The sequence below is a fragment of the Gasterosteus aculeatus genome, chromosome 7 (assembly GCF_964276395.1).
Source record: "Gasterosteus aculeatus chromosome 7, fGasAcu3.hap1.1, whole genome shotgun sequence".
NCBI lineage: Eukaryota > Metazoa > Chordata > Actinopteri > Perciformes > Gasterosteidae > Gasterosteus > Gasterosteus aculeatus.
Genome location: NC_135694.1, coordinates 31881230 through 31909138, shown reverse-complemented (window position 1 = coordinate 31909138; position 27909 = coordinate 31881230). Strand labels below are relative to the sequence as shown.

Sequence of the window (27909 nt, the reverse complement as noted above, 5' to 3'; positions counted from 1 at the left end):
AGCGGCCGACCACTTATTGGATTGGATTTTCTCCCCCTTAATAATAAAAACCTTCATTTAAAAGCTGCATTTTGCGTTTACTTGTGATCTTTGTCTAATATTCCAATTTGTTTGATCTGAAACATTTAAGTGTGACAAACATGCAAATAAATCAGGAAGCAGGCGAACACTTTGTCACACATCTGTATTTATAGAAAGACGAGGAAGAGAAGCAGGGGGGATGAAGAGGAGGTCATATGTATAGTATATATATATCTACACATTCATATACATATATGTATATATATATACAATTAGTGCAGAATTCAATAATACATTAAAAGCTAGTGTATTGTATGCTTCTATTTAAAATGAATATCATCAGAAGAATAAAAGAGGCTGTGAGCAGCAGCAGCTTAACATACAGGATATAAAGTCGTCTCTCGTGTTCTGTAGGAGGCTCCTGGTGAAGAAGGAACGTGGACCTTCAGTCTGCAGACTGTCAGTGAGAGCAACAGCTGCTGCTCGCTGTGACGCCGTCGCTGCTTCATGTAACTCGCGTGTTCTCCTCAGTACTCCAGCTCCTGGTACTTCCAGCTCGTAGTACTCCTAGTACTCCAATAATAAGGTACTTCTGGGAACTTCTTGTGGTGACAAATAGCTTTGCTTTCACTGGTAGAGATTTAAGATGAAAATGTCCATTTAAAGGTGCAGAACGTCCTCGTTCACAGTTAAGCTCCTCCCACCACACAAACGCTCAATGACATCATTGTCGCCGTGAACGTGCCCAGCCCTAATGTACACACACATTTATATATATGTACACATACACACATCAATATGTCTATATGTATACTTAAACACACATAACAGGTACAAGTACCTCACAAACAAAGTACTTTACGTCCACTTACAATTACAGCAGCGATCACACTGATCTGAGGTCACAAACTGACTCTGAGTCTGCGACTTCCTGCTGAAGCGCGGTCTGTCGCTGGCGGGGTGCAGAGGTTCCGCTTTGTGGTCAGACGGGGGCGAGATGCTGCTTGTTGCCCCCCCCCCACCTCCCCCACCTCCCCCCCTCTGCACAGTCACTTCCTCTGAGATGGAGGGAGGAACGAGAGACGTCGCCTCAGAGAGGAAGAGGTGCGGGGAAGAAACGAGGAAGCCATTTTGGTTCTTGGGTGACATGTCGGCACTTTGTCTTCTTCTTCTCTCCTGAAACACACAAAGAAGAGTTTGAGAGGTCAGAGCCCCCGAAGACGGGCGGAGGTCATCCGACACCCGGCGGACAGGAAGTGGAGACTCTCTGGGCATCGAAGGCACCGGCCGAGGAGTCAGAGGAGGAACCAGGATGAGCTCTGACCGAGTGCCGTCCAGGGCCGTGGTGACGGAGTGGAGTCCTCAGCAGCTGGCCGAGTACCTGCACAGGGTGAGGCCTCCTCCGTCACCGCCACCGTCGTTCTCCTGATGTTGAAGAAGACATCTTCTGGACAGGAAGTAGTGAGACGTTTAAACCATGTTTGTGTTCCCAGATAAATCTCACTGGGTGTGACAAAGTGGTGATGAAGAACTCCATCAGCGGGAGGAGGTTTGTGGTGAGTTCATCTGAAGAGGAGAAGGAGAAGAGGAGAGAAAAAGAGGTGGAGGAGAGAGGAAAGGAGGGGAGGAGAGAGGAAAGGAGGGGAGAAAAAGAGGCAGAGGAGAGCAGAGAGGAGAGGACACAAGGAAGGAGGCAGGGAAGGAGTTGAGAGGAGGAGGTAGTGTAGAGTATAGAGACGTAGAGGAGGAGAGGAGGACGTAGAGACGATGAAATGTCGTCATGATGACATCATCATTTCTTCTCGTCCTGCAGAACCTGAGCGACAACGACCTTCAGAAGTTCCCCAAACTTCACGCTCCGTGAGTCTAGAATATTAGAAACATGAATCTCTTTGAATAACCTTTATTAGTTTCTTTGAATATCCTTTATTAGTTTGTTTGAATAACCTTTATTAGTTTGTTTGAATAACCTTTATTAGTTTGTCTGAATAACCTTTATTAGTTTGTTTGAATAACCTTATTAGTTTGTTTGAATAACCTTATTAGTTTGTTTGAATAACCTTTATTAGTTTGTTTGAATAACCTTTATTAGTTTGTTTGAATAATAATAGTTTGTTTGAATAACCTTTATTAGTTTGTTTGAATAACCTTTATTAGTTTGTCTGATTAACCTTTATTAGTTTGTTTGAATAACCTTATTAGTTTGTTTGAATAACCTTTATTAGTTTGTTTGAATAACCTTTATTAGTTTGTTTGAATAACCGTATTAGTTTGTTTGAATAACCTTTATTAGTTTGTTTGAATAACCTTATTAGTTTGTTTGAATAACCTTTATTAGTTTGTTTGAATAACCTTTATTAGTTTGTTTGAATAATAATAGTTTGTTTGAATAACCTTATTAGTTTGTTGGAATAACCTTATTAGTTTGTTTGAATAACCTTTATTAGTTTGTCTGAATAACCTTTCCAGGATGATCTCAAAGATCAGCACTGAAATCAGCAGGAAGGAGGAGAGAAGAGGCCTGTTTGGTAAAAAGTAAGAATATTCTTTAAACTGAATGTTCAGCTTTCACTGATTGACGTAGTTTATTGTTTGGTTTATTAATAGACTCATTTGAAGACATTGATGTTCAGTTGTCTTTAGTTGTGTTAAAGAAGCTGTGAGCTTCCTTCTGTGTTTGTTTTAATAATTGTTTTAAGGGTTTTATTTGCAGTTAATATTTGTTTTCAAGTTGTATTTCATCATGTTTATATAATCAATTATTGAAAATCATACAGATTCAAAAATAATAACTGAAGTAGTAGGTGTACTCATATTTACAGTACTGTATTTTTTAAAGATTATTACTTATAATAATAGTTCTTTCCATCACAGATCAACTCCCACATACCCTGAACCAGGTAGGACCATTATCATCTTATTGCTTGTATTGATGTTATACTTTATTATACGTAAATATGTATCAATAGATCTCTATGGATCTCTCAGGATCAAAGAAGTTAAGATGAATATTTGATGTAAATACATGAATATACATCTTTATTCTCTGCAGACGCGGCTTCTGATGTTCAGGGTTGGGCTGAGGACGAGTTTGTGAGTCTTCAATGTTCTTTTTTATATATTTGTCTTATTTCTTTTCTTTGGTCTTATTTTTCATGTTTTACTTCACAAACAAAAAACATTTAAAGAGTATTCATACAGTGTGTTATTAGTACTTTTACAGTAACGTAGTATTCATACAGTGTGTTATTAGTACTTTTACAGTAACGTAGTATTCATACAGTGTGTTATTAGTACTTTTACAGTGACGTAGTATTCATACAGTGTGTTATTAGTACTTTTACAGTGATGTAGTATTCATACAGTGTGTTATTAGTACTTTTAGGGTGACGTAGTATTCATACAGTGTGTTATTAGTACTTTTACAGTAACGTAGTATTCTTACAGTGGGTTATTAGTACTTTTACAGTGATGTAGTATTCCTACAGTGTGTTATTAGTACTTTTACAGTGACGTAGTATTCATACAGTGTGTTATTAGTACTTTTACAGTGACGTAGTCTTCTTACAGTGTGTTATTAGTACTTTTACAGTGATGTAGTATTCATACAGTGTGTTATTAGTACTTTTACAGTAACGTAGTATTCTTACAGTGGGTTATTAGTACTTTTACAGTGATGTAGTATTCCTACAGTGTGTTATTAGTACTTTTACAGTGACGTAGTATTCATACAGTGTGTTATTAGTACTTTTACAGTGATGTAGTATTCCTACAGTGTGTTATTAGTACTTTTAGGGTGACGTAGTATTCATACAGTGTGTTATTAGTACTTTTACAGTAACGTAGTATTCTTACAGTGGGTTATTAGTACTTTTACAGTGATGTAGTATTCCTACAGTGTGTTATTAGTACTTTTACAGTGACGTAGTATTCATACAGTGTGTTATTAGTACTTTTACAGTGACGTAGTCTTCTTACAGTGTGTTATTAGTACTTTTACAGTGATGTAGTATTCATACAGTGTGTTATTAGTACTTTTACAGTAACGTAGTATTCTTACAGTGGGTTATTAGTACTTTTACAGTGATGTAGTATTCCTACAGTGTGTTATTAGTACTTTTACAGTGACGTAGTATTCATACAGTGTGTTATTAGTACTTTTACAGTGACGTAGTATTCTTACAGTGTGTTATTAGTACTTTTACAGTAACGTAGTATTCATACAGTGTGTTATTAGTACTTTTACAGTGACGTAGTATTCATACAGTGTGTTATTAGTACTTTTACAGTGACGTAGTATTCTTACAGTGTGTTATTAGTACTTTTACAGTAACGTAGTATTCATACAGTGTGTTATTAGTACTTTTACAGTGACGTAGTATTCATACAGTGTGTTATTAGTACTTTTACAGTGACGTAGTATTCATACAGTGTGTTATTAGTACTTTTACAGTGATGTAGTATTCATACAGTGTGTTATTAGTACTTTTAGGGTGACGTAGTATTCATACAGTGTGTTATTAGTACTTTTACAGTAACGTAGTATTCTTACAGTGGGTTATTAGTACTTTTACAGTGATGTAGTATTCCTACAGTGTGTTATTAGTACTTTTACAGTGACGTAGTATTCATACAGTGTGTTATTAGTACTTTTACAGTGACGTAGTATTCTTACAGTGTGTTATTAGTACTTTTACAGTGATGTAGTATTCATACAGTGTGTTATTAGTACTTTTACAGTAACGTAGTATTCTTACAGTGGGTTATTAGTACTTTTACAGTGATGTAGTATTCCTACAGTGTGTTATTAGTACTTTTACAGTGACGTAGTATTCATACAGTGTGTTATTAGTACTTTTACAGTGACGTAGTATTCTTACAGTGTGTTATTAGTACTTTTACAGTAACGTAGTATTCATACAGTGTGTTATTAGTACTTTTACAGTGACGTAGTATTCATACAGTGTGTTATTAGTACTTTTACAGTGACGTAGTATTCTTACAGTGTGTTATTAGTACTTTTACAGTAACGTAGTATTCATACAGTGTGTTATTAGTACTTTTACAGTGACGTAGTATTCATACAGTGTGTTATTAGTACTTTTACAGTAACACAGTATTTTACTCTCCGTCAGGACGAAGAGTTCGACGATGACTACGAGAGTCCGTACAGTGGCGATGAAGATGGAGGCGACGACGACTACGAGTCCCCCAACGAAGACCCGGACTACGAGCCCCCCCCCACCGAGCCCCAGGAGGACCTGGTCCACAAGCTGTGCCCCACCCTCCCCATTGCAGACAGCGACTACATAGGTAGAGAAGCTCCACCTACACGGACCGTCCTGAACCAATCAGAACAAAGACACAACAGAGCCAGAAACAGAACCACTTAGTACTTAACGTAGTACTTTATGTAGTACCTTGCATCGTATTCATGCAGTACTTTAAGCAGTACAAAGACAATACAAATCTGCACAACGCAGGACTTCAAGAGAACAAAGTGGTAACTTCATAACTTCAGCTCGTCAGTAGCACAATATGATTATTATGAGAGGAACTGAGTCAGCTGACAGGTCACCTGCCAGTCAGGGGGAGACTTCTGACGGACGCTTGTATGTTCTCTCTGTGTGTCTGTGTGGGTTCTGTCCCACGGACCAAAGACAAGCTGCTCGGGCTAATTGATTACATTAAACTAATAATACATGTATATTTATTCATCATGTATTATTATTATTATTATTATTATCATGAATATTTCTATGTATGTATGTTTAGATAGCCATGTGACATCCAGAGCCCCACCCCCTGCCGTCAGTCCCCGCCCCCCAGCCTCCACCCTCTCTGCACCGCCTCACCAGATGGTGAGTCTCCTGCTGAAGCCTAAAGTTTTAAGCCCTTGAGGTAACTGACCCGTGTGTTTGTGTGCAGCCGTCAGAGTCGTCCTCCTCTAGAAGAGACGTGTCCCCCAGCTGTCGGGGGGGGAATTGTGAGTCCACGTTACTTTATGTGGTGTAACACCATCACCATCATCGTCATCCAGGCTAAATGTCCTTAAAGAACCAGACTTCTCTGGTTCTTTAATGTCCTGGCCCTGTGATCCCGGCTCAGTCACACACACTAATGGAGAACCTGTCCTTCTGTGTTCAGTGGCTACGGGTCCACCCAGAATCTTCCGTGGCAACAAACCTGGCCGCGAATCAGGACCCAACCCGTCGCCCGTCAGAGGTATGTGAGCCCACCGTAATCAACACTGGCATCGTCTTCTCAATATGATAATAACAACTAACGCTTTATAACTAAATAACAAACGAGCTCCCTGTGAAACAAAGCGCTCCGTCTTCTTCTGTTTCTTTCTCCACATATGATGAGCATGACTTTATTTATCTGCCGTTCTTCTCTCCGATCCACAGGGCCTCATCATAACTCAGCGGACAAAGTGAGTTGTCTTTAAACAAACTAGACCAGAACTCTGAGGAACTATTCTGGTCTCCCAGTAACCGTTTAAGTTTGTTTTAATCTTGTTTTTTCTCTTCCTCACAGCCCGGCCAACACTCTCGTAGGTGAGCCCAGACACGCTGGTGGATAAATAAAGGGCACCTCAGGGGTCTGTCCTGGGTCCTGGACCATTTACATAGAACCAATATAGACCTTATGCCATCTAACCTGATGCAGACAACTGTGTCTTCTAATCAAAGGTAGTGAGGTTCCACTGAAGGCCGGCGCATGTTTCTTTGTCGACGCACGCGTCCTCATAGTCCGCCAACGACGGCTTGTACAAGCGCTCATATTTAAAAGCTCTTCAGTCTGATCCGTTCTCTCGTAAACGTTCTTCCTTTTAATAACGGCCGTATTGTGCTGTGAAAACGGAGATGTGAGACTCCGTAAAGGACGTAGTCAGCGGACCGATCACAGCCTGGTGCTGCAGGAGGCTGCGTCGCTTTACACGCTAGTCTACAAAAATGGGTCGACGCACGCAAGGAAGAGTGAAAAGACACGCATGGAACACGCAAGAGACACGCAAGCGACACGCGAGGGGCTGTTGCGTCTCTCTGAAAACGCAGAAGCATAAACTAGTCTTAAGAACCGTCACCTTCTGAAGAACCCTTTCAACTGTTGGATGGTTCTACATTAAAGGGTTCTTAATTCATGTTTGAGTCATTGGACGGTATGAATAAGAATATATAAGACTCTGCTAGTTAGCATAATACATACAGTATATATGTGAATGATGAATAAGTACATATTACCCCTTCAGTTCACTATTATTTTTTACTGAAAATGTGTGTTTTCAGTTTAGTCGGCTTCATTCTGCCTGCAGCCGTATTTTAAGACTCTCTTTACTTAAAGCCTCCCCATATTTTTATATACGTTGTCATCTGATTTGTGTTTCACAAAATTCCCACATCCCTCAATTATATTTGTCATCATTCTATTTTACATTGTTTTACTGGTGTGTGTGCGTGTGTGTGTGTGTGTGCGGGTGTGCGTGTGCGTGTGTGTGCGCGCGTGTGTGTGTGTGTGCGTGTGTGTGCGTGCGTGCAGGTGTGTGCGTGTGTGTGTGCGTGTGTGTGCGTGCGGGTGTGTGTGTGTGTGTGTGTGTGTGCGTGTGTGTGTGCGTGCGGGTGTGCGTGTGTGTGTGTGTGTGTGTGCGTGTGTGTGTGTGTGTGCGTGCGGGTGTGTGTGTGTGTGTGTGCGTGCGTGCAGGTGTGTGCGTGTGTGTGTGTGTGTGTGTGCGTGCGGGTGTGTGTGTGTGTGTGTGTGCGTGCGGGTGTGTGTGTGTGTGTGTGCGTGCGTGCAGGTGTGTGCGTGTGTGTGTGTGCGTGCGGGTGTGTGTGTGTGTGTGTGTGTGTGTTGGGGATAAAGTTGTGGTTCCACTGCTATAATATGTAACAATATGACGATGTTCGATGTGTTCAGGCCTCAGCTGGACTCCCCTGAACCTCCCACCTGGTCCAAACCACCAGTCCTCCCTCTACCCTCCGTCAGCAGGAGCAACTCGTCCTCCACCCGACCTCCGGCCAACAGGTCCTCCATCACCTTTCAAATCAAAATGAGTCCCTTTAATAATATAGGACCCACTTAACGTTCTCAGTCCTTTGTGATGAAGACGATCAGAATGTCGTGTTTGGTTTGTTCGACAGGTTTGATGTGAGGAGAGAGGTGAGTTCATCTTCAAGGTTTTATTTTGAAGGATTATTTAGTCTGAAAGGATCTCTGATTCTTTTCTTTACTTCTCACTCGTCAGCAAACACAAAACGAAGGTAAGATTTTTAATCTTTCCTGCATTTAATGAACAAAAACAGCCCAAAGTATCTCAATGGTTTATAAAATACTTTTTTTGACTTATAGCTCCTAAACACAACACCTTCCCCCTTCAAAGTAAAAGTCTGCCCCCTCGCCCCGGACTACCGGGACTCCCGTCACATCAAGGACACAGGTATGAAGAAAGAGTAATAAAGTTCTTCATAGAATTCTACTGAAATACAACAGGGTTTGAGGTCCACTTCAGCTTTAACAAATTACATAGAATTAATAATACTTACTATATATATAATATTAATATTAATTCCCTTTCTTTCAATCTTTAAAACATCTTTAAAATATATATATTATTAAGTAGTTTTATTATTAGTACAGTATATACTAATACTATATAATAATAACAAGGCTTTACGCTTGTATAACGTTTGTATAAGTTTGTATAACGTATATAACGTGTATAACGTATATAACGTGTATAACGTATATAACGTGTATAACGTATATAACGTATATAACGTGTATAACGTATATAACGCGTATAACGTGTATAACGCGTATAACGTATATAACGTGTATAACGCGTATAACGTATATAACGTGTATAACGTGTATAACGTGTATAACGTATATAACATGTATAACGTGTATAACGTGTATAACGTGTATAACGTGTATAACGTATATAACGTATATAACGTGTATAACGTGTATAACGTGTATAACGTGTATAACGTATATAACGTGTATAACGTATATAACGTGTATAACGTATATAACGTGTATAACGTGTATAACGTATATAACGTGTATAACGCGTATAACGTGTATAACGTATATAACGTGTATAACGTGTATAACGTGTATAACGTATATAACGTATATAACGTGTATAACGTGTATAACGTGTATAACGTATATAACGTGTATAACGTGTATAACGCGTATAACGTGTATAACGTATATAACGTGTATAACGCGTATAACGTGTATAACGTGTATAACGTGTATAACGTGTATAACGTGTATAACGTATATAACGTGTATAACGTGTATAACGTGCCAGCAGCTCGCCTCCCAGTGTTCCCACTGCAGGATCGCTGCCCCACAAGCTGCAGTCCGGTAAGAGCTCAACAGTAATGGAAGCGTATATTAAATATAGAGATTCACTGTAACTTTGGTTATTATTGACGTTCAATGTACAAAAAACACCAATGAAGAAAACAAACATCAAGTTCTCTTTAGCTTCAGAGTAATTAGCTGATCAGACTCTGCTAACGAGACTTTACAAAGGTTAAAGGTGAATTATTCTACAGTAAAGACAATATAGGAGAACACATTTAACCTCATTGTGTGTTGGTTCAAGGCTTACATTACTGTCTGCTTTTAAACAACACACACATACATTTTACTATGCAAACCCTAACCCTGAATTTAATGTTAAATATGCCTACAATTAAGATAAATAGATAGATTGATACTTTATTGATCCCTCAAGAGGGAAATGCTGGCATCACAGCAGCATGTACAGGGAAGAAAATAGAATAAAAAGATACACATTATATATAATATAATAAGAGAAATATTAAACTATTAAATTAAATAAACTGAAACAAAAGAATAACCTTCCAAAAGAGACAATAATAATAATTTGTAAAAGGAGAAGAGGAAGAGGAAAGAACAGCAACATAACAGCAGTACAGGGTTATTATTGTCATTATTAAATGAAATTTGGCTTTGCAAAAATGAAACAATTTTGGCAAAGCAAAAAACGAACACGTTGGTAAGATCTAATGCAGCCTGTAAATATGTTTATGTGAGTAAACGTGTCCACACACGCCACGTATAATATCTGCTGTTAATGTTTAATGTTTAGTGTTTCTCTGTGCCGGCGCTTTGCCACCAGCAGAGTGCAGCCTGTTTATTACAATCAGTGAGGACTGTGTGTGTGTGTGTGTGTGTGTGTGTGTGTGCGTGTGTGTGTGCAGCGATGGCCGGACAAAGAAGCAGCTTCGTAGACAAACAGTCGGTTCAACCTTCTCCACCTTCAACATCACACACAGAGGTGATGATAATACACACACGTGTTCGTCTGCCTTGTCTTTGAGGGCCCTGAGCTCGGCCCTGGACCGTCATACCGGGGTCCCGTGTTCACTGTCACACGCGACTTCATGACCATAAGTATCTGGTTTAAAATGCTTTATTGTTACAAGTATCTTATCTTTATGTTATGATGTCCTTGTAAAGCAACGGTTGATAATATTCATAATAATGATGATTATAACTTTATTAACAGCGAATAGAGGTAATACAGATTTGATGTATTTGTACTGTGTGTAGCAGCTGGACCCTCGCTGGTACGTCGGCAAAGTGACCAGAGGTCAGGCAGAGGGGTGTCTGAACCAAGTCAACCAGGTAAAGAACTTTATCTTCTAGTTTCCACTCAGAGGAACATGTCAGTCAGTCCAACTGAAGCATCATGGGAAATATATTACCTGTTAGTCAATATATATATATATATACACACATAGGTATATACATATACACATTTTATATATACACATAGATACATGCATATATATATATTCATTCATTCATATATTCATTCATTCAATTCTCACAACAGTGTGATTACTCGTTATTTATTAGGTAATTGGGTCATTTGTTTGATCTAATATATAAGCTGCAGTCAGTTAGATGGAGAGACGAGACGGTAGCAATAGATGGAGGCCTCCTGCCTCCACGTGTCTGACAGAAGGAGGACTTGTGATGTGCCGTTCGTGAACGATTTGTTCACTTTGAACGAATCGTTAAAAAGACTCGAGAGCAACGAGTCCTTTCAAAAAAAGATTTGTTCATTTTCTGGTGGCCACGCATCGGGACTTCCATCGGCTCAGCCAAGGAAACAGAAGCGATTCGTTGAATGCAGGTCACGTGGAAAATGAACGACGAACGAATCATTGACCCGAAGACTCGTTCATCTGCCGGATACGGATCTTTAGAACATTTTTCACGTGAACTCCGTTCAGAAGAGGAAACAGAAAGGATTTGTTTACCTCGTTCACTTTCGCGTGGCTATGTTTAGTAAGACGTGAATGATATTCCTTCACAAGTAATAATTACAGGTTTCGTTATTTTAACTTTTTTGTACTTTACTTCTCTAATCAACTGTGATACTGAAGTACTCACTAAGCCCGTGAAGCGTCTTCGGCAAACGCCACTCTCCTTTTCAGTCTGAGCCTCGGACTTTAGGTAGGTAAGGGGGTGAAGTGAAAACCTGGCATGCCGCTATTAACGTTTCTTGGCTGTACAATGAATAAAATGCATTTTGAGACTGTCGTTGTAAAATGCTGTCCTCCCCGTAACGTTACTCCCGAGCACGGCGGCGTCACACGCGTGTTTCTCGAGACATGGGGGGCGGATGTCAAGTTTTGGAAGTCGGCAGGTTAGGCGCGTTAGCCCGCGGTAACTTCGTCCCCGCGTGACGTAAAGCGCCGAGCGAGGGGCGAGGGGGCCGCGGAGGCGGCCGTTGACCGGTCCTCCCGCGGCGCCGTGTCCGCCACAACGTCCCCCCTGCGGCGTCGTTGGATGTCAGCGAGTGGGCGCCCGGCGCCCTCGGTGGGAGTGGTTGTAGTCCACAGCGCAAGACCTCATGTGAGCTGCTAACGAGTTCAGCGTAATAGTTATGTCGTTATAATTGAATGCTAGCGTGAAAATACATGATCACTTCAAATCATCCGGACTGTCATGATTTTAATGCAGGAATTTATCTTACCGCCCCCGAAATGAACGAATGACTCAAAAACAGATTTGTTCATTTTACTGAACGAGATTCAAAGAACCGAGTCGGTAAAATGATCCGAACTTCCCATCACGAAGGAGGACGAGCGGCAAACGGATCCCTTTGATCACTACGGAGGGCGGAGCTACTTGAGTCCTGGTTATAACTTTAACAACAATGAATAACCCACAACAAACACTCTTTAACAGGTAAAACACCACCACACAACAGCTGGTGACACATAAACAACTTGTAGCACTAATAATTGTACATTTCTAAAAATGACCCCGCCGAACTGCATGCTGGGTAAAGCTCACAACAAGAAGTAACTCTGATGCTACATGAAAACACAGAAAAGAGCGACACAAGAGACCAGAGATGCACCAACATCTGTTGGAAGGGTTTTTGGTTTTGAAAGATCCAACGTTATAAGTTATAAGTAATAAGTTAGAAAACAATTTATTGCAACGTATGGCAGACCTCTTTTTTTGTGGTTCATAAAGAAGTTTTTTGAGAGCCTTCTTCTTGGAAATGGCACCTCTAAGAATCTTTTTCCTCTGTTCTGGAACCTGACATGGTTCTACTGTGGCTTCACTCGGAACCACCAGTTTGGGTTGAAGAAGCCTTTACATGTCCGTGTGTAGAAGTACTTGTTGACAGTATTAGTCCTGAGTGTTGTTGTTGTTGTTGTTGTATTGAGGACGGGGCCTACCTGGTGAGGGACAGCACCCGACAGCAGGCCAACCAGCCCTTCACCCTCATGGTCCTCTACCAGGAGAAGGTCTACAACATCCAGATCCGACAGCACCACAACAACTTCCTGCTGGGAACCGGACTCAAAGTCCAGGAGGTAAAAACTCTACCGACCAACCGCAGCCCAGCAACAGTAACCACGGTGACGGCCGGCGTAACGCACAGCCAACGCGCTCTGTGAGGCGCTTCAGCCATTAGAAATACTCTGTTAGAGGGAGTAATACCACACATTAGAAATACTCTGTTAGAGGGGGTAATACCACACATTAGAAACACTCTGTTAGAGGGAGTAATACCACACATTAGAAACACTCTGTTAGAGGGAGTAATACCACACATTAGAAATACTCTGCTAGAGGGAGTAATACCACACATTAGAAATACTCTGCTAGAGGGAGTAATACCACACATTAGAAATACTCTGTTAGAGGGAGTAATACCACACATTAGAAATACTCTGTTAGAGGGAGTAATACCACACATTAGAAATACTCTGCTAGAGGGAGTAATACCACACATTAGAAATACTCTGTTAGAGGGGGTAATACCACACATTAGAAATACTCTGTTAGAGGGAGTAATACCACACATTAGAAATACTCTGTTAGAGGGAGTAATACCACACATTAGAAATACTCTGTTAGAGGGAGTAATACCACACATTAGAAATACTCTGTTAGAGGGGGTAATACCACACATTAGAAATACTCTGCTAGAGGGAGTAATACCACACATTAGAAATACTCTGCTAGAGGGAGTAATACCACACATTAGAAATACTCTGTTAGAGGGAGTAATACCACACATTAGAAATACTCTGTTAGAGGGAGTAATACCACACATTAGAAACACTCTGTTAGAGGGAGTAATACCACACATTAGAAACACTCTGTTAGAGGGAGTAATACCACACATTAGAAATACTCTGCTAGAGGGAGTAATACCACACATTAGAAATACTCTGTTAGAGGGAGTAATACCACACATTAGAAATACTCTGTTAGAGGGAGTAATACCACACATTAGAAATACTCTGTTAGAGGGAGTAATACCACACATTAGAAATACTCTGCTAGAGGGAGTAATACCACACATTAGAAATACTCTGTTAGAGGGAGTAATACCACACATTAGAAATACTCTGCTAGAGGGAGTAATACCACACATTAGAAACACTCTGTTAGAGGGAGTAATACCACACATTAGAAATACTCTGCTAGAGGGAGTAATACCACACATTAGAAATACTCTGTTAGAGGGAGTAATACCACACATTAGAAATACTCTGTTAGAGGGAGTAATACCACACATTAGAAATACTCTGTTAGAGGGAGTAATACCACACATTAGAAACACTCTGTTAGAGGGAGTAATACCACACATTAGAAATACTCTGCTAGAGGGAGTAATACCACACATTAGAAATACTCTGTTAGAGGGAGTAATACCACACATTAGAAATACTCTGTTAGAGGGAGTAATACCACACATTAGAAATACTCTGTTAGAGGGAGTAATACCACACATGAGAAATACTCTGTTAGAGGGGGTAATACCACACATTAGAAATACTCTGTTAGAGGGAGTAATACCACACATGAGAAATACTCTGTTAGAGGGGGTAATACCACACATGAGAAATACTCTGTTAGAGGGAGTAATACCACACATTAGAAATACTCTGTTTAAATAAACGTACCACACTGGGTTGGAATGGAGAAGAATACTAATACTACACAGTGTACTTCTACATGTTGTATTTCCCTGAAAGAACAGCTAAAGCTAAGTATAAGTACACAGGAGTATGTGGAAGAAGTACTCAGCCGCAGTAAACCGTCTTCTCCTCTGACCAGTTCTTCCCTTCGGTGAGCGCCATCGTCGGCCATTACTCCCAGAGTCCTTTGCTCCTCATCGACGCCAAGAACAGAAGCTCCGGCCAGCAGAACCAGTGCCTGCTGGCCGAGCCGGTCGGACACCTCATGGGCCGGCAGCCGTGGTCCTGACCGGGTCCACCGGGTCCACCGGGTCACGGACCAGAACCAGGGGGAAAACAATAGAATTAGTTTCTCACTTTGTTTCTCTGCTGCTGAGTTTTTATTTTTGAAAGGTTGAGACGATAGATTCTAATGTTTGTACGAGGCGTTGTATAAACGCTGTATTTGTACAACGTCAACGTAGAGAGCAGATTCAAACTATGAAATCAATGGATGACGCTGAGCTGAATAAATCACTTGTTCCAAACTTGTTTGTTAAATAATGTTTTTATACGTTTTGAATCTCTTGTTCTTTAGGATTAATCTTTTTAGCACAATAGCTATTCATAGAGTCGGAAATTTAGAGGCTAAATATGCTAACTGTGCTATCAGAGCTAAAAATGCTGACAGGCTAATGGTACTAAATGTGCTAACAGCGCTAACAGTGCTTTCAAGGCTAATAGTGCCAACAGAGCTGACCCTTTAATAGGATAATAGTTGTATTAACTACTTGACTTTTTATTGACAAAATTGTGAATTTATGAGTTAAATATTTTGTTCTCAGCGTTTAGTGTAACAATCAACGTGTTAAGCGTAAACCTCCACCGGGTAACATGACCAGTGGACATCACACCACCTTGTGATGTCATCATGACAAGGTCACTGATGTCAGTGATGTCATCACGTGATAAGTGATGATCAATCTGATCACACGCACACACGTGTACACCAGCCTGATCTCCAAAACCTGTTGGTAAAAATGTCTACGAAAAGCTTGAACATACAAATTCGTAGTGATGCATACGAAATAAATACAGACGGCAACTGATGACGTCACCCTGTTCAAAGTGAACGGGGACCTGCGCCCCGTAAACACACTTAGTGAAGTCTATGTCAAATAAACGTGTTATCATTGCGTTTTTAACGAGTAATCAATGTTAACTTGTAAGAATAGATCACTAACCCGACCCCCTCAAAACATCCAACATGGCAGAGAGACGTTCACTCAGGAATCCGACATGCTCCGCCATGTTGTTCACTCAGGGGGCGTGGTTAACCACCGCCAGTTCATATGTATTGGTACGAATTTGTATGTTCAAGATTTTCGTATCCATGTTTACAAGTTTTGGAGATCACGTTGGTACACACACACACACATACACACACACACACACACACACACACACATACACACACACACACACACACACACACCAAATATATGTCTCTGTGTTTGATCACAGATGTCTGTCTACATCTCATTAAAAAACATCACATGATGCATTATTTGACAGACGGGGTAACACCCTATCAAAATAAAAGCACAACAAAGTCACACTTTGAAGTTTGACAGTTTTTTTCATTTTCACATTTGTGTTAAGATCTGAGAAAGTGTCTATGTGTGTGTGTCTGTGCCTTAGTGAGTGTGTGTGTGTGTGTCTGGTAACATCCCACAAAATTCTTTCTGCCCGCGGGGAGGTATTCATGCTGCTCTCATTCAAATTACATCAACACCACACGTCATTTATCTGACGCTTTTATCCAAAGCGACTTACAATAAGAACATTTAACCACAAGGACACAAACTCAGAAGAACAAGAAACAAGAAAGTGTGATTTCAACTCGCTGTAGATAAGAACCATTATAAGTCCAATGTAAGTGCTGCAGTTAGTTAGTGTGTTAGTGGAGGTAGAGTCTGAAGAGGTGTGTCTTTAGTCTGAAGATGTGAAGGCTCTCTGTGGTCCTGATGTCTTCAGAGACCTCCTTCCACCATTTAGGAGCAGGACAGCAAAGAGTGGAGATCTAGTCGAGTGTTTTGCTCTCAGTGAGGAGGAACAAGCAGTTTATCACATGCAGAGCGGAGAGGTCAGAGGTCGGGATGGACCAGGTCCTGGATGGAAGCTGGCCAGCAGCCACCTGTCAGGCTTGAAGTCTGACTGGTGGGGGTCAAGGAGGTTGTTACGGTGGAGAAAGGAGGACAGTTGGTTAAAGATCGCACGTTCAAGGGTTTTGGACAGAAAGGGAAGAGAGACCGTCTGTAGTTTTTATTCAGAAGGGTTGAGGGTGGGTTTCTTCTAACAAAGGAATTCTCAGCCATTAACTTCCTAAGTAGACCAACCCATAGCCTTATTCTACTAACCCATTGCATCACGTGTGCACTGCTGTCTTGTTGTCACACTGTCGCGCACCAACCGCCAAGACAAATTCCTTGTATGTTTGACATATTTTGGCAATAAATGTTTCCTGATTAACCAGCGGTTTGAACCAAGTCAATAATCAGCCAGACACCAGAAGCACTTTACTATCATTTTAATTAAAAACTAAACACATTAACAGAAATAAAAAAACAGGATTATTTGAAAGAGAGAGAAATATTTTCTGCAGAATGATCAAACTGTTAATTTACAGTCTGACGTATTTACAGTTTGCATCCATCGTTCCCATTGGTCCAACAGAACGACGACGTTTCATCCTGCAGAAGGAACAGCAGCAGTTAGCTTAGCACGACGCCCGGGAGGGGCCTCAGTCTGGTTTATTGATCAGGTGGAGAATCGGAAATGTAGGAAGGGGGCGGAGCTTAGTAAGTGTTTTAACTTGAAACTAAATAAGAAAAAGATCAATGTGCTGAATATTTATGTATTCATTAAACCTCTGAACAGCATGCAGCCTTTTGTTTTGAGTAATATAATGAAATGACTTAACAGCAGAATAAGTTAGTGAAAACAAACTGAATCTATAAAACCAAAGTACCAACTTTTACAGAATCTGATAAAACTTGTTTTATTCGTGGAGGGATTTAGAACGAGACGTTAACAAGTTGTTTGAAATTTTAAAACTAAATTTCTGGCTGAAGCTCGTCTCACATGATGCGTTCAGGGCCAATCGGAGACATTAAACTCTGATGAGGACTTTCCACCATCGTGTCAATCAAACACGTTAAGAGTCAACGACCTCAGTGACCTCACCGACTGGCCGGCGTCTCACAGCGGTTTGGGCAGGCCGGTAACCTCGGCGACGCACTCGTCGTAGGCGTCCTGGTAGTCCTCGTGGGGTTTGATGAGGATCACACAGGTCGGCCTCTTGGAGCCGGCAGAAGAACCCAGATCCTGAAACCAGGGTCACATGACTTCAGTGACAGAACAAACATGGCCGCCACAGGAAGCAGATATCAAAGAGGTTCGTCTGCACCATCTGTAACCATGGTAACATGCGACTCGTCGCTCCCCACTCACCCCTTTGGAGGGAATGTAGGCGTACGGGAGGCTCCGGTCCTCACACATGACGGGCAGGTGGCAGTAGACGTCTATGGGCAGCGTGTCGCCGGCCATCACCACGATGCTGCGGAGACAAAACGCACGTTCTTCTTCTGCCGTCTAATCACATGGTACCTGGACGAGGTCACTTGATTGGCCGACTCACCCTTTCTCCCCCTTGTTGATGAACTTCTGGACCTCCTTCACCCCTCGGCGGATGTTCTTCACTTTGGAAGCTGGAAGAAGAAGAAACGGGTTTGTTGTGAAATAATCTCACGCTCTTATTTCTAAAGGAGGAAACCGGATGTTAAGATTTCGTCTTCCTCCAACAAAGGGACTGAATCGCCTGAGAACATTTACATCACGCTCCTTTTCACAGGCCGAGAGCCGTAAAACGTGTGGTTGTAGAGCGCAGTCTGGTGGTACTTGATCACGGATCGATGGAATAAACGCGCGCGGGCGGGCAGCCACGAGACTACGGCCGTGTCCCCGCCCCTGGAGCACATTTCCACCGCGCGCCTCGTGCCGAATCAATGAGAACAACAACAGTTGGAACCAGATCACGCGGATCGATCTGTTCCTCCTGCAGCGCGCGCGCTTCGTACCCTTTTTGACGCACTTGTAGAGCTTCTTGCTGAGCTTCCTGGAGGCCAGCGGCCGCGCGATCGGGTTCACGTGGGCGATCAGCTCGTGGTACGACTTCTCGTTCCCGTCGGCCACCGCGGCCTCGTTGGCGTCCGCGGCCTCCTTCTTGGTCTTCGCCATCCTTCTTGTGAGTAACGCGAGCTGATCGGTGGCCGCTGCGTGGCGCGTGTACCGGAGGGCTGCTCGTCTCTCACGCACCAGCAAAGCGACACGTGTTTGGGCTTCTTCTTCTTCTTCGCTTTGTCTGAGGGCAGAAAACGGCACCGCCCCCAGCGGACCGGAGTTACCGGCAACCTGCCCTTTCAAAATAAAACACTAGGCTGAAGAAGGAATTGTGGTTTGTTTTAATTACATTTCTGCCACATTTTATAGATGTATGGATACACACACACTTTCATATATTATATATATAAAGATGAATATGGGTCAATGACATGAATATTTTAGTATATGAATCTGTATAGACTAGTTTATATAAATTCATGAAGTACTATATCATTTTATTCTCTAAAACCAATCCAGTTTTAATACATTTAGACTATATTGAGATAATATATATTATTTTTGTCTGGTAATTTGCATCTTCTCAAATGTTAGCAGGGCAAAAGGACCTCAACTCACTTTTCATCTCCCCCAAATATGGATAACATTAGCTCTAAAACTAGTTAAAAACTAGTTAAGACGCCACTGCCATCATTAAAGATGATCCGGCCGCAAGAGAAGCATCTCTATAAATTGTGGAAGCTGCATATTCCAGATCAGAGGAGGAGGCAGCAGTGGAAGCAGCACCCGCGCAAAGGGGAAGTAAAGGGGGAGGAGAAGGACCATGGAGGCCCTCCTGAATGTCACACCTCAGTCTTTGGGTGCTACTCTGAAGAGCTCCAAGTCAAACAGTCTGCAGAATGCTGCATCATGGGTAGAAGCTACAAAGTGATGCTCCAGGGGTCATCGGGTCAGGGGCGGAGCTTGGTGGGTCAGGGGCAGTACTCGTACTCGCCTCCGTCGGCCTCCATCTGGTAGACGTTCTCCACTGCAGGCTCTCTGGACGAAGGAGACCTGAAAGCCAGCGAGGAGAAGACCAGCGGCCGAGAGCTGAAACAGAATCCATCACTTCAATTCTGTCCGACGGTCATGAAATCACTTTTTGTGAGTTGGCATTTCTGCAGGGAATTACCCACAATTCATAGCGGTGTAGGTAAAGTTTGAAGCCCAGAGGAGCACTATTTATTAGAATTGAATCGAAGCACTTTGGAATAAAACCACCACAAATACATTATTGAAAGACGTTTAAAAAACGGGCCGACGGGTTTCCTGCCGTGATGTCACTAACTGGTCACATGGTATAACCATCGCCTGGTGGGCAACAGCTTGAGGGACTATATGGACTTAATATAGTCCCTCTTTGACTTTGACCTTCAAGGCCTTGAGGGGACCTGCGGTTCACATTGTGACATTTCCCGTCCCGTCATCGTCGTCTTCATCTCAGCGAATGTCAAACCTCAGAGTTTCTGTTTGTGGTGACAGAAGAGCCACCGAGAGCAGATCTCAGAACAGCTAACGGACCCCGAGCTGAACCGCAATGACTCAACAGCCCTTTATTCAAAATGTCATATTTAAAATCTGATTCTGTAGAAAAAATACATTCTGAGCTTGTTTAATTTTTAATTTATATTGTCTTAATAACTGTGCAATTAGTGTTATTATTAAGATAATCTAATGTTATTAACATTAATAACCTATTAAGACCTTTTCTGTTATTATTAAGACATTAAAGTCCTGTTTGAGTTCTTCTTCTAGTCCTGATGTTCTATTTTCAAAGAGGAGCAGATTTGAATAAAATAAAAATAAAGACCAAAGAGAAAAATGTGACGTGAGACTAAAGAAAGTGTGACGTGGACGTTGAGGTTTAGGGGTCACATGACCCAGAACTCACATTTTGCCCGGTCGGGTCCTCCTGAGAGCTGCAGACACAAACACACACATGGGCTCAGAAACCGGAGTCTGTTGTCCTCACTTCCTGTTTGTAACTTTATCACCATGTAACTCTGCCCTGCGTTCACCACGCAGGTACGACGTTTGACCTCCTTTGTTGAGAACATACTACCACCTTTCTGTAAATATGACCACCGTATGTATAGTGGAGTTATATTCGATATCTTTTTCTTATTGTAGTGTGTCTTTATTTCCCAAACCGTTCCAATGTGTCCACCTGTTAATCCGACATCAGCGTAGAAGCTCCGGGACGACAGAACACATCAAACCTCTTCATATGAATAAAGAGGATCGGATACTTTCTGGTACTAAACAGCCGCTACTTCCTGCTTCCTGTCATGTGACGTTCGGGAAGTTCTCACCGATGACGAAGACGGCCGCTGCAACCAGAGACGCCAACCCGAGCAGAACGCACACCAGAACCACACTGACACTGCTGCTGCCCTGAGACACACACACACACCACACACACACACACACACACACACACACACACACACACACACACAGACACACACACACGCACACATACACACCACACACACACACACACACACACACACAGACACACACACACGCACACATACACACACGCACACACACACACACACACACACACACACACACACACACACACACACACACACACACACACACACACCACACACACACACACACACACACACACACACACACACACAGACACAGACACACACACACGCACACATACACACACGCACACACACACACACCACACACACACAGACACACACACACACGCACACACACCACACACATGCACACACACACACACCACACACACACACACACACACACACACCACACACCACACACATGCACACCACACACCACACACATGCACACACACACACACACACCACACACACACACACACACACACACACACAGTAATGCAGTCTTTTCTAAATAAAAGTGGGTGCTTGTTATGATGAATACATTGTGACCTTTGGGTTTGCTAGTGATCTTTATCATTCTTAGGTCATGGACCTTTGACCCTCTTGTGACCTGATGTATGAGAACATTCTGGTACTTCTGACAGACAGCACAGTAGTGTTTGTGTTATTAATATGGAATGCCGTTTTAGTCAAAATTAAATAAATGAATAAATACGTAAATACATGAAATATGCATTTGAAATACATTATGAAATAAATACATGAGGTAATAAATACATAAATATGAAATACATTTAATTATTTCATGGTACTTTTATTTCATAATGCCGTTTTACATTTCACGTTCTTATATGCAAATCAGGGGGCGTGGCTACATCTAACATTCGGAACAGACAACAGAGCCGTGTGCAAATCACTTTGTCGCTTGTCACTTTGTCTCTTGTCTGTTACTTGTTTGTTAGTGCACTTTATGCTTAATATTTTTCTTTTTTACTTTTTAATATTTAAATTTTTTTAACTTTATTCTCTTGTTTTATACTAACCCATAGCCTTAGCCTTATTCTACTAACCCATTGCATTAGCATTTCATTCCACTTTATTTTATTACCTGTGCACTGTTGTCTTGTCTGTCTACTGTCGCGCACTAACCGCCAAGACAAATTCCTTGTATGTTTGACATATTTTGGCTAATAAATGTTTCCTGATTCCTGATCCTGAAGAAGGCTGGCTAAGGCACCGGTGGGCTCCGAGGTAGCATGCTAGCATTAGCAGATCAAATCGATCAACATGGGTTTTCTGCAGATACGATTTTGACACATATTGAGGGTTTTTTGGAAATACTAGGGCGGATAAGTGCTCTTCAATATGTACACATAGACGACGAAGTTTTAAATAGTTTAAGACTGATTGAGCACCGCGTGCGTGTGGAAGAGGTCCAAGTTGAAGAAGTCAACATTAGCGCTGGTACTACGAGCACACGTGCTGGACGCCCGCCTCTGGACCGGAGAAATATCACCCCGAGAAATATCCACTATCCAGAGGCGGGCGTCCAGCACCTAATCTCACGTCCCTTAGCCAGCCTTCTTTTGCACACGGCTCTGTTGTCTGTTCTGAATGTTAGATGTAGCCACGCCCCCTGATTTGCATATAAGAACGTGAAATGTAAAACGGCATTATGAAATAAGTCTTTGGAAATGAAAAACGGGATTATGAAATAAAAGTACCATAAAATAATTAAATGTATTTAATATTTATGTATTTATTGCCTCATATATTTATTTCATGATGTATTTCAAATGCATATTTCATGTATTTACGTATTTATTTAATTTGTACTAAAACGGCATTCCATATATTAAGAATCAGATCATATCTGGCATCTGTGACCACAACGCGTCACCATGGTTACTGATTGTCTTCTCTCACCTCGGCGCCGCTGGAGGAGGAAGTTGGGAGGCGCTGGGTTGAGGTCACATGACCTGAAGGACGAGGAAACGAAAGCGTAATGTCGTGATGAAGTTCAGGTTTTTACATGGAACAACCTTTTTTTTACATTCCTCAAAAAATTAGTTTCATCTTGACTTTAAAAACGAACAAAAGCTGAAAGGTACAGTTTTAATTTTCAGAATGCTCAGTGGAATTCAGAAATATGATGTTTTAATTCGCCTGTGAACCACGTAGGCTTATTGTTAGCATGTACGTAGCTACTGCTAATGCTAATGGTTAGCAAAACATGAACTCTGCTTCACATTTATTCATAATAGTTTATGTCGTATTAAGTCACCAAAACATTTTATAACACTTAGGACATTTAGTGAGTAGCATTAGCGTCAGTGGGCGATAGAGCTAGTGGTTAGCATAAGCTAATTGAAATTTGCTGGTTTGTGTTGTACCTGTTGTATGCGTTGTACCTGTTGTACTCTGCGTTGTACCTGTTGTATGCGTTGTACCTGTTGTACTCTGCGTTGTATCTGTTGTATGCGTTGTACCTGTTGTACTCTGCGTTGTACCTGTTGTATGCGTTGTACCTGTTGTACTCTGCGTTGTACCTGTTGTATGCGTTGTACCTGTTGTATGCGTTGTACCTGTTGTACTCTGCGTTGTACCTGTTGTATGCGTTGTACCCGTTGTACTCTGCGTTGTACCTGTTGTACTCTGCGTTGTACCTGTTGTATGCGTTGTACCTGTTGTACTCTGCGTTGTACCTGTTGTATGCGTTGTACCTGTTGTACTCTGTGTTGTACCTGTTGTATGCGTTGTACCCGTTGTACTCTGCGTTGTACCTGTTGTACTCTGCGTTGTACCTGTGGTGTCTCGGTTCGTAGTAGTCGTCTCTCCTGTTGACGTCATCGACGTCGTTGTCTGTGGAGCTGAAGCATCAGACCATCAGATTACAACCTGTAGATCTTCATCATCATCTGTAGCTTCTCACCTTCCTCAACGTCCACGTCAAAGTGATGCTTGTCGTCGTTGAACCAGCCGGGTATGTCCACTCTGCACCCGTAGCGCCCGGCGTCCGCCCGTGAGACGTTCAGGATCGTCATGGAGACGTCTCCGTCCTCCAGTCGCCCGAGCAGCCGATGCCTGCCGGACGGTCCGGCCGCCTCGTGTCCATCGGTGGAGACGAGCTGGTCTCCGCAGCCCGAGGCCGGTATCGACCCTCGACCCCAGCACACCGACAGCCGCCCGTAGCGACCGGAGTCGTATGCACACGGCAGAGTGACGTCTCCGCCGAGGACACCCACAACAGAGCTGCCTTCACTGCCTGTGGGACAAAAACGAGCTGTGTGAGGTTCACGCGACACAACGTAACGCAAAGTAAGCTCACGTTTTGTGACACAACACAATGTAACCACAGTTGTCAAAAGTCTTCACATTACTCAAGTAGAAATATAGATGCTCGAGTGTAAAAGGACTTCTGTAGAAGTTAAGTATCAACTCAAGCTTTTACTTACAGTATAAAAGTAATGTGAGAGCAAAACAAAAGTGCATTGAGGACAAACTGCTGACGTGTGACCTCGCTCACGGAACATGTCGGTCGTTACAACGTGATCGAAGGTGCCTTCAGATCACGTGACCTGCGTTCTGATGATGGAAACATGGCGACATTCAGAGAGACGCATCGACCCGCATGATACGACAAAGAGATCAGACCAGAAGCCATTTTGCAGTGATGCTAAATGACACGAGTGGGAGGACGGACACACGTTGTCCCACAGACTGCAGCGTCTCCCCAGCTTCACTACGTCATGGGGGACGAGGGGGACACGCCTGTTATGATGATGGAAACACTGAACTGGTAGCTGTCGGTTATCAAAACACCGGCCAAATAACCGGTTTCAGGCTTCACGAGCAAATACAGAATCCCTTTGTGTTCATTTCTAAAGACGCATTAAGACACACGTCACGTCATTGAAGTCGCTGCCATCTGATAGATTCTCAACAAAGTTACAAAAAACCATTCGGGACAAACACACGGCCATGAGGACACTGGTTTAATCTGCATGCCGCTAAATACCAACTGAGATCAGCGGGTGTCGTTCTGATCCAACAGGAGTCTGAATGTTGGATGTTTCTACTTCTCATCCAACCACAATCTGATTCACGCCGTCCGGATGGCGCCGTTCATCTGCACAGCTTGTTTTTGTGTGCGTGTTTGAACGATGACAAGTAATGAGGTCATTTTTAAAATGTAAGTCAAAATAAATACTCAATACCCCAAATGTCCACTTAAGTAAGGTAACCGAGTATTTGTGAGGTACGTAACACAACATAACACAACATAACACAACATAACACAACATAATGTAAAAAAACAATGTGACAGTCACAGTGTGGGTTTGTTTCCTGTTTTATTTTGTAGTTTCCTGCCTCTTGTGTCCCTGGTTTAGCGTCCTGTCGTCCCCTGGGATTGTCTGCCGTGTCCCTGATTGTTTGCACCTGTGTCCAATCACCTGCAGCTTCCCAGCGTGTTTACGCCGCGTGTCTTTTGTCCCTTCTCAAGTCATTGAATGTTGTTACGTGGAATGTGTGTTGTCCCCGTCCCCGTCCCCGTCCCCGGTTGGCCCTTCGGCCTTTTGGTTAAATAAACTATTTTGGTGCCTGACATGGACGACTGAGTCCGGCTTGTTGTGACAGTAACGTGTAAAACATTGAATGTAACAAACCGGAACGTAAGAAAACATTTGGTTTAAATGAAATTGAATTTTGGCAAAACATGAAATCTTTCCTTCAGCTTGTTGGAACTTGACATTGATGAATTACATCATATAATATTAAATATAACTAATATTAAAAATGAGTTTGCTTTTATTGAAAAAGGTCCAAAACCAGCAAACAACATTATTTCTTTACAAATCTCTGCTGTGAAGAAGCGTCGATGATAAAAATAGTTTTTCTTCTTCTGCTAACATGTGCGATCACCTTTAAAATCAGTAAATAAGTGAGTATGTTCACCTGTGAGGAGAGCGAGGAGCAGAAGGATCTTCATCATGAAGTCAACGAGTGAAGGTTTCATCACACTGTGACATTTATACACACACACACACACACACACACACAGTCAGCCCGTCCCAGCGCACACTGTAAGAAACAACACACACGGGCAGGACGAGAAGACGCTTCCACACGGCTCTCTGTTTAACCACAAACAGCATGTGGTCACATGAAGACGGCAACTTCCTGCTCTCAAACTCCCAGTTTTACTTCATCAGAAGCTGAAAGCTTCACACTGCAAGAAACACATGCAGCTCCAAACTGGGTTTAAAACCATTTACAAATGAGATGTTCCATTAGTTAGAAAAGAATCACATTGAAGTTTTATATAAATATGACAATACAGCATTAAATAAAGAATAAAAAACACTGATAGAATGAAGAATAAAGAAATGTCAAACTTTTCTGCTTAATGAAATTGAGCCAAACATCAGGGAAATAACGACGACACGACACTCAGTGTTTTTACTAAAAATAATTACAAAATTTACCCTGAGAGTTTTTGCTTCTGCTCAAGAATCCTCATTATGTATATTTACATTTACTATATACATACATTATTTGTAATGCTTGTGTAATGGATTTAAATACAAAGGGTCCCTTAATTATTCCCTCCTCCTTTTAGTGGTTCATCCTCCTGTCGCTGTCTGACCTCCAAATGTCTGCAAACACACACAGAACAAAGTCAAAAAAGTTATATATACATACATATATATATGTATATAACTCTATATAACTCCACCTTGTGCTGCATCACTATCGGTGAGGCTGCAGTTCTTCTGACGGCCACCAGCTGCTGCTGTGACCTCACATGTCCCCTGAACGCAATGCAGGACACCGTTAACCTCCATCCACACGCTAATCAGACTCATCTGGATGACCTTATGACCTCATCTATATTGATGTAATCAATGACTTATAAATATCCACAACGCTCAAGATAATCAGACAGTCAGAGATGCAACAGCCACTCTTCTAAAAGAGCCTTTAATGAGTTTCTATTATTCTGTCCACCCCTGTGAGGAGCTCACGTGAGAGGACACGAGGCAGAGGCCGCATGTCATCAAATATCCCGCTGATGTCACTTCCTGTTTCCATCCCGGTATTACTAGAAAAGAGACACTTGGTTTCACTTCTCCTAAAGATGTTGTCCGGAATAAAGTTTGTGCAACGCGTTGAAGACGAGGCGACGGCTCTGATGACCTCAGAGAAATATGTGGTACTAATATATTCTATGTATTTATACTTCCAGCAGCAGGAATGTGATTAGAGAGGAATGATGAGAGAGTCCAAGAACATCTGACCTCTGACCTCTGAATGTTTGGAAACACTTCAACGTTATTAGTGAGGAGAGAGGAGACTAGGAGACGAGGGAGACGAGGGGAGGAGAAAGGAGAGAAGAGAGGACAGAGGAGGAAGGACAGAGGAAAGAGGAGACCAGGAGACGAGGAGAGAGGAGACGAAAAGTGAGAGGAGGAGACAGTAAGAAAGGAGACGTACAGAGAGGAGACGAGGCAACGAGGAGACGAGGCCAGGATAGAAGGGAAGGAAACGAGGGAAGGAAGAAAAGGGAACAGCTAGAGGAGGAAAAGACAAAGCAGAAGAAGTGACACATTGGATCCTAGTAATGTCGTCTTAATGGCCGTTGCTATGACAACAGCTGTCTCCGTCTCCGTCTTGCTCCCCCAGCCGGAGGGAGGCCACAACGAGTCACCGCTTCCTGTCTGTGGCCCTGTCGGTGTATTGATCGATTGGTTCTCTTCTAACAGATCTACATGTTTATGAACAAAAGAGGAGTC

The 27909-nt window shown here is 42.2% G+C and overlaps 3 protein-coding genes and 2 long non-coding RNA genes across 21 annotated transcripts; 2 read left to right on the top strand and 3 right to left on the bottom strand.

The window, feature by feature from the left end:
• Window positions 1-167: 167 nt before the first annotated feature.
• Window positions 168-1076, bottom strand: LOC144410392 (uncharacterized). Its single transcript, XR_013468422.1, has 2 exons — window positions 894-1076; window positions 168-651 (listed from the first exon to the last, which is right to left on the bottom strand). It is a non-coding gene; the product is annotated as an uncharacterized LOC144410392 (long non-coding RNA).
• On the top strand, window positions 1065-15055 carry lcp2a (lymphocyte cytosolic protein 2a). 4 transcript variants are annotated; one of them, XM_078107084.1, is made up of 21 exons: window positions 1065-1411; window positions 1515-1577; window positions 1835-1881; window positions 2491-2556; window positions 2896-2921; window positions 3074-3114; window positions 5157-5334; window positions 5797-5882; window positions 5950-6007; window positions 6169-6246; window positions 6432-6457; window positions 6562-6581; window positions 7939-8046; window positions 8163-8181; window positions 8267-8282; window positions 8371-8458; window positions 9350-9402; window positions 10269-10345; window positions 10624-10695; window positions 12762-12911; window positions 14668-15055. In XM_078107084.1, exons 1-21 carry the CDS (start codon window positions 1334-1336, stop codon window positions 14815-14817), a joined length of 1500 nt encoding a protein of 499 aa, XP_077963210.1. In that variant the 5' UTR covers window positions 1065-1333; the 3' UTR covers window positions 14818-15055. The 4 variants fall into 4 exon arrangements, with proteins under 4 accessions (XP_077963210.1, XP_040037180.2, XP_040037181.2 ...); XM_040181246.2 differs by having other exon boundaries at window positions 10621-10695; XM_040181247.2 differs by having other exon boundaries at window positions 9347-9402.
• A 2027-nt stretch (window positions 15056-17082) lies between these two features.
• On the bottom strand, window positions 17083-19676 carry nhp2 (NHP2 ribonucleoprotein homolog (yeast)). 2 transcript variants are annotated; one of them, XM_078107111.1, is made up of 6 exons: window positions 19538-19676; window positions 18647-18980; window positions 18208-18277; window positions 18021-18126; window positions 17754-17894; window positions 17083-17260 (listed from the first exon to the last, which is right to left on the bottom strand). In XM_078107111.1, the coding sequence occupies exons 2-5, from the start codon at window positions 18804-18806 to the stop codon at window positions 17769-17771; spliced, it is 462 nt and encodes a 153-aa protein (XP_077963237.1). In that variant the 5' UTR covers window positions 18807-18980; window positions 19538-19676; the 3' UTR covers window positions 17083-17260; window positions 17754-17768. The 2 variants fall into 2 exon arrangements, with proteins under 2 accessions (XP_077963237.1, XP_040037178.1); XM_040181244.2 differs by having other exon boundaries at window positions 18647-18930.
• Window positions 19008-26774, bottom strand: LOC120822006 (hepatitis A virus cellular receptor 1 homolog). Of its 13 annotated transcripts, none has more exons than XM_078107090.1 (8): window positions 26072-26226; window positions 24048-24380; window positions 23920-23985; window positions 23509-23625; window positions 23042-23094; window positions 21041-21122; window positions 20620-20647; window positions 19008-19778 (listed from the first exon to the last, which is right to left on the bottom strand). In XM_078107090.1, the coding sequence occupies exons 1-8, from the start codon at window positions 26130-26132 to the stop codon at window positions 19661-19663; spliced, it is 858 nt and encodes a 285-aa protein (XP_077963216.1). In that variant the 5' UTR covers window positions 26133-26226; the 3' UTR covers window positions 19008-19660. The 13 variants fall into 13 exon arrangements, with proteins under 13 accessions (XP_077963216.1, XP_077963218.1, XP_077963220.1 ...); XM_078107092.1 differs by having other exon boundaries at window positions 23548-23625; window positions 26072-26225; XM_078107094.1 differs by lacking the exon at window positions 23509-23625 and adding an exon at window positions 23701-23760 and having other exon boundaries at window positions 26072-26224.
• LOC144410393 (uncharacterized) lies at window positions 23088-25343 on the top strand. Its single transcript, XR_013468423.1, has 2 exons — window positions 23088-23269; window positions 23462-25343. It is a non-coding gene; the product is annotated as an uncharacterized LOC144410393 (long non-coding RNA).
• Window positions 26775-27909: the final 1135 nt, after the last annotated feature.